Source organism: Fulmarus glacialis, unplaced genomic scaffold, assembly GCF_000690835.1.
Source record: "Fulmarus glacialis isolate BGI_N327 unplaced genomic scaffold, ASM69083v1 scaffold1338, whole genome shotgun sequence".
In the NCBI taxonomy this organism is placed as follows: domain Eukaryota; kingdom Metazoa; phylum Chordata; class Aves; order Procellariiformes; family Procellariidae; genus Fulmarus; species Fulmarus glacialis.
The window spans coordinates 5,432-11,933 of NW_009229889.1; the positions used below are offsets into that span (position 1 = coordinate 5,432).

Genomic DNA, 6,502 nt, shown 5'->3' on the forward strand with positions numbered 1-6,502 from the left:
AGAAAAGAATACAAACAAGTTGTTTCCCATTTGTGACTCTAGGAATACAGAAACAAGTAAACAAAAAACTCAGGTGAAAGTCCACGCAACTCTATCTCCTTATTTGACCAGAAGTCTTATCGCATTTACCAAGCCACTACTTCTCTGCACTTTGCAACAAGTCTACTTTAAGCAGTGAAAGATCTGTGGCTTTTCAAAGTCGACAAGAATACAAACAAGTTGTTTCCCATTTGTGACTCTAGGAATACAGAAACAAGTAAACAAAAAACTCAGGTGAAAGTCCACGCAACTCTATCTCCTTATTTGACCAGAAGTCTTATCGCATTTACCAAGCCACTACTTCTCTGCACTTTGCAACAAGTCTACTTTAAGCAGTGAAAGATCTGTGGCTTTTCAAAGTCGACAAGACAGAACTGATTGCTTCTTAATATTCTGGCAAATTTCCACATGCTTTATTCAAAATGCATGTACCGGCAGACCCTCCTTTCAACTGTTTCCTATGCTATCCTGAAAGGTTAATCGAATCAGTAATTTTACTACAGAGTTTTGAATTGCTGCTATTGTGCTCAGAGAACACATTCACTGATGTGAAGCGCATACTGCAGGTTGCTCCCGCAGACCTTCAACTGCTAAGTGATACTCAAAAGCCTCATTCTCCTCACTGAAGGAAATGAAGCTGATGAAGGGTCTAGAGCACAAGACTTATGAGGAGCACATGAGGGAACGGGTTGCTTAGGCCGGAGAAAAGGAGGTTCAGGGAGACCTTATCGCTCTCTACAACTACCTGAAAGGAGGTTGTAGTGAGGTGGGTGTCAGTCTCTGCTCCCCAGTAACTAGCGATAGGATGAGAGGAAATGGCCTCAAGTTGCACCAGGGGAGGTTTAGATTGGATATTAGGAAAAATTTCTTCACCGAAAGGGTTGTCAAGCATTGGAACAGGCTGCCCAGGGAAGTGGTGGAGTCACCATCCCTGGAGGTATGTAAAAGATGTGTAGACGTGGCACTTAGGGACATGGTTTAGTGGTGGACTTGACAGTGCTACGTTTACGGTTGGACTCGATGATCTTAAAGGTCTTTTCCAACCTAAATGACTCTATGATCTCAAGGACAGCAACACATGGGATGACTACATAAGCCAAAAACCCCACTAACAGAAATGGGTGCAAGTCTGTTGCCCTACACGTAGTTTTCCTCTCACCTGCATGCCACAAACTCGGACTCCAATAACAGCTGATGTACTCTGCTGACACTTGCGAATCTGATTAGCCTTCTTCTCTTCTGACGCATCATCTCCATGCTGTCGGGTTCCCATCTTAAGGTCCAACACACATGGTACTTCATATCGAGACGTTAGGTTTTCCAGCAAAATGAATTCTGATTAGTTAAGGAACAATCCTCAGAATGAGAAATACAGGTTTTAAAAACATTATCACAGATTTTATAGCCACAGTCTTAACTTTAAGCATACCCCAAACATGCCCAGTATATAGTAGCCTATCAAAAATTACAGTTACATAAACTTGGCATAAAGCAGAGCAAGTATCTAATTCGAGTTTCACTGGTCTCTAGAGAAGACAGGTGAATTTCCACATTAAGTGTAGGGGAAAAAAGTAACCAGGGTCATACAGAAATATACTGTGGCACCTGAGGCACATACTTGAAATTATGAAGTATTTCCTGCCTAGCAAGAGACATTTTCTTGTGGGAAATAACGATTTTGTGTGCTTCAGTTACCATTCAAAAACAGTGAAGCATTTTCACACCACCTCTGAAACAGAGAACTTAAAAAGCATTTCAGAACACCTGCAAAAATCCTGTTCCAGAGATATCACACACTTCTACTTAGATAATTTAATAATCCGCTACAGTGAAATGGTGAGGATACCAGCCATTAAATGCTTTCTATCGTTTTGAACAGTTTATTAGTCAGAGAATAATTTATTCACCAAAACTCCTCACACACGAGGAATTTGTTTACCTAAGTATATGATATTAATATTTTTGCAGGATGTATCGGTTGCATCCAAGCCTGTATACAGCAAGATCTTTTTTCCACAGAATGCACAGGGTGGAGATGTTTGCCTACAGTTCCAGAGCACAAAAACAGTGTGCTTCAGCTTCCATGGGTTTGGTCACTGTTTTTGTGTTTCTCATGCTCCAATCCTACATGACAGTTTACATTCAGCTTTTCCTTATCAAAAAGGCTCACTAAAAAGAGACTACTAGAAGCGGACAACTCCAAGTATTGGAATATCCTCTATATTTAAGGCAACATTAAGAAGTTGCTGAAACAGGAAAGATGACGCTAGTTTTTAAGATCACCAATACCAAAACAGTAACAAAAAGTGACAGAACTCTTCTCTTTTCAAAGCTTACATTAGTAGACTGGTTTTGTGGAAGATCCCAAACACAGTATGCTGTAAAACCTTTCCACTAACTAATCCACAACTTGTAGATTTGAATTAAGTTATCTCTACTTCCTAGCCTAGCTACTTTATTACATGCTGGAAAAGCCCATGTTCTGGAAATTGCTGGCAATCCCTTCAAAGTCACCAAATAAATCATAGCTTCAGAGAGTCTCTCTGGATTGCAGTTAAGCCTGTGCTGCACTTTTATCTGGCATGTTCAAGAAATAAAAAGCAGAGCCCTACTCATTCCATTGTTATGAGGTATTTTCAGGAAAGGATACTATATTGATTCCGGTGTTTTGCATTTTCCTTCATCCGCTGTAACTGCTGCTGGTGACATTTCATGCTCCAAGGATTATGGTGTTTAAACTGTGAACTGACATTTCCTTTTTTCTCTACAGTATAATACAAGACTTCAGATTTCTTCAGCCACTCAAACTCTTCCTCCAGTTTGTGACTAGAAAACAGAACAAAGCAGCACATCAGAGGTCAAGTAGAAAAATAAGAACTTTAAAGGTGTTGTCAGTGGATTTAACTTTACAAACTATTTTGCTCACCTTCACTAACAGATAGCATACGCTTTATTTTGCTTTCTGTACAACTGGACAAGTTGCCCATCAGTAATATTTCAACCTTTATAAAGCTACCTCCACATTAATATAAATTAGCATATAGCCAAATACGTTACAAACCATGTAGTAATTCTATTTATATATTCTTTACATGTGTGAATTACTTCCATAGAAGTAATGCAAGAAGTAGCAATATGCTTTAAGATTTATCTTTTGCTAAGGTTACTGTTTTTAGCACAATATACCACAGCTCACAGTTTACAGTGGACAATTAATATACATGAATGAGGGGAAAAATGTCACTAACAGGGATAAAGCAGGATTCCTACAAAAGTATGCCATATATAGTAACACTGAAATATTTACTTGTTATTATACCACTATCGTGCTTTTGCAGGTGGTTGGTGGTGGGTTTTTTTTGTGGAAGCTTCAAAAATAACATTGGGAAACCTTTTTCAATTGACCACAGCAAAAAAAATAATGAAAAGATTCAACACGCTACTAGGCTGAGGACATATTAGTTTCACTACTGAACCTGTCTGCACCTGAAGAGGTCAGGAAAAACAAAAGAAACAAGAGAAGAAAATGAAAGTTAAGAGCCATGGAGAATTCTCTGGAATTCTGGAGACCAGATCCTAACCTGACAGCAAAAAATGTTATGCTTCAACGCTCTGCATTCCAGTTCCCCCTATCAAACTTACCTTTTCATTTTTTCCTCTTTCCTGTGCTGTCGGACCCAATCCTTAGGTATCTTCTCATTTTCTAACAACATTGTCTTTTTGTTAGTCCATCTCAACAGCTTACTTTTGGGTTCACAGTCAGAATTATCTAAGTTTTCTAAGTTATCGTGGTCCCCATTTAATGGATATGCTATTAGACATAAGTTTCCATCTTCATCCTCTTCAAAGCTCACTGATACCACACCTGAAGAGAGAAAGGACACAGACAGTTATGAATTGCTGAAGTGACAAGCAAGCCTTTTAGAACACATGATTTTACACTAAGAATATAGCAACTCTTGGTTTTTTCTCTTACCCTGGTCCTTAGTTTCTATCTTGCCACAGGCCAAACCTCATCTGCCAACCTAACAAATATCAAAAGACCTAGACAAAAATGACACCTGACAAAAGACAATTTATCATATTGACAAAACAATGATGCAAAAGGTTCTTTTCTCTCTCTGATGCAGTCAAGTAAGAATCAAATAATAACAGGAGACAATTTCAATTAATAAAAGTTTTTATTAATTTAAAAAACCTGACTGGTCTGACCCTAAGCGAGATGTAAAACATTTGTTAACATCTTGCAGTGAAAAGTGACCTGCACCAAAAAAAAACCCACACCAAAAGCTTTAAGTTTTGCATGACAGCAAAGCAAAAAACACTTATCCAAACAACATTTGGTTAATAGATCCCCAGGGGAAAGGAAAGATTTGCAAGTAAAGCAAAACAAGGAAAATGTCACATTACAATAGAAACTAGTCCAAAAGCTTCCACTTAATCACCACGTTTAATTATACATTTTCTTCTCCTTTTTGGAATATATTTTATTGATACTGGTTATGCAGCAATCTTGTGAAATAAGTAACAAAAATGCAATACAGAACAAATCTGTTTGTTGTACAGAAACATGGTGAACGTTGAAAGCATTTTTTTTTTCTCATCCTCCCCTCAATAGTCTCTAGAGCACCGCATTGCATTTTAAGAGTCTTAGTGGAGCGCTCTGACAGAGATGCGCTCAGTGCTACATTAGCAAGTTTCACTGGTTAATGAAGCCATAACAATTATCTGAATTGTTTTTTAATTCTATTTTTCAGTCCTCTCTCTTTATTCTCATATCAATCAGTCTGCACAGTTCTTGCAGCTCATCACTAGGCCAGAGGGGAGAGGTCTCGGCGAGAGATTGGCACTTCTGAGCTGGGCAGGCGGCTCCGAGACCTACAGTAGCTGGGGCAGGGAGCGCAGAAGCTCTGACTGATAGTCCTGCTGCCACAAAGGAAAGGACAACAGGAAAAAAGGGGGGAGCCAGCTAGCAAATAGCCTTTGGCTTTGTCCTGGAAAAAATAACAGAGACGGACCAAGTGAGGCCCCTTGCCCCTAAATCCCTCCCCACGCTCCCCAAAAAGCCATATACACTAGTACAATTGTTCTATTACATTTTGAGAAGTATCATTCAAGGATCACATTTTCTTCCAGTCCAACAGAACTTGTAGTTAGATGTGTCAAAAAGTCTCTGTAAGCTTGCAGGGAGCATAACTTTGAAACATCTCCTGTGAAGTCTTCCGCCAGTTTCACAAACAGTATGCAAAACTTCGTCACCATTAGGGTTGTTAAAATCAATGTGCTTGAAAAAGCAACTCCATTTAAAAAAGTGCTTCAGACATATTATTTATTAATCACCAGGCAGCAGTTGATGGAATAGCGAAGAGAAAGAAAAGTGTTTCTGTTAACTAGCACAATGCTTAGAAGAACTGGAATTTCCACTCCTACGTAACATCTGACTCAGCCTCATCACGGCTACTTGATCCTTGCCTACCTAAATGCCATGAATTTTCATTTCCTTAACGGCAGAAGCAACACTGCAAATATTCAACAAGACACATTGCTGACATGTATTTAATGTGATCAAAATGAGAGTCAGAGGAGAAATCCAAACCCAAAAGAGACCACAACTAAGCTTACACAAAACACTGTCAACCAATCTTACCAAATCCCTGTAAAGAAACATTAAACAAGTGGCAAAAAAAAAAAATTTAGAAATCCACAAAAAAGCAGCAGAGCATTACTGAAAACATTCACAAGCTGTTAGCTACTTACCTGTGCCTAAGGGAGATATATGGGCTATCACCAGCAGAGCTGCTCTACTCTAATGCTGTTAGTCAGCCCAAACACCAACTTGGCAAGCATTTCCACCCTGCATCTCCACAGCCTGCCTCAGACAACATCAAAATACATGAAAAGAAAACCCTAAAATCTCTTCCACACAGAAGAGATTTCAGAGACAACAGAGAGCACAGCACGCTTGTATTTACAGAAAGAAAAAGCCCAACCCCATCCTAAGGTTTGGTAACTTACCCTCATATTGCGGAGTGAATTTACGCATTTCTGTTGGGAGAGTCTCATAGAACTGGTGTTCCCTCTGAATAAGGGGTTTACAGATGGTCTTGTCATTAAACCGGAGGACACAGGAGTGTCCTCCAACCTGGTGGACAAAAGGCTCGAGCAGGACTCCCTTGGAATAGTGCTCCACTTCCATGGCTCCAAATGCTGGGCTCATCCTTGTCGCACATTAGACAGAAAGCGGCGACAGGAGTGAAGGCAGTTCAGAGCCAGAAGCCTCCGAGACCTGAAGGTGTTTATTCCGATTCAAAAGTCTGTTAAAACAAACACAAGAGAGCACCGGGCCGTCAGTCTCCCCGCACGCTGAGGCCTGGGTAAGCAAGGCGGAGAGCCGCTGCCGCGCGGTGCCGCTAGCAAAGCCGCGGCGAAGGCTCCTCCGAGCCCAGAGGAGCGGAGCGGAGCG

At 40.2% G+C, this 6,502-nt stretch overlaps 1 protein-coding gene across 1 annotated transcript in view; it reads right to left on the minus strand.

The window, feature by feature from the left end:
- IP6K2 (inositol hexakisphosphate kinase 2) overlaps window positions 1-6,358 on the minus strand; it is a 7,977-nt gene extending 1,619 nt beyond the window's left edge. The window contains exons 1-4 of the mRNA XM_009583990.1: window positions 6,055-6,358; window positions 3,682-3,904; window positions 2,690-2,865; window positions 1,199-1,374 (exon numbers count right to left, since the gene is read on the minus strand). Of these exons, the coding sequence (XP_009582285.1) occupies window positions 1,199-1,374; window positions 2,690-2,865; window positions 3,682-3,904; window positions 6,055-6,256 (777 nt within the window). The 5' untranslated portion in view covers window positions 6,257-6,358. The remainder of the gene's footprint in view (window positions 1-1,198; window positions 1,375-2,689; window positions 2,866-3,681; window positions 3,905-6,054) is intronic.
- Window positions 6,359-6,502: the final 144 nt, after the last annotated feature.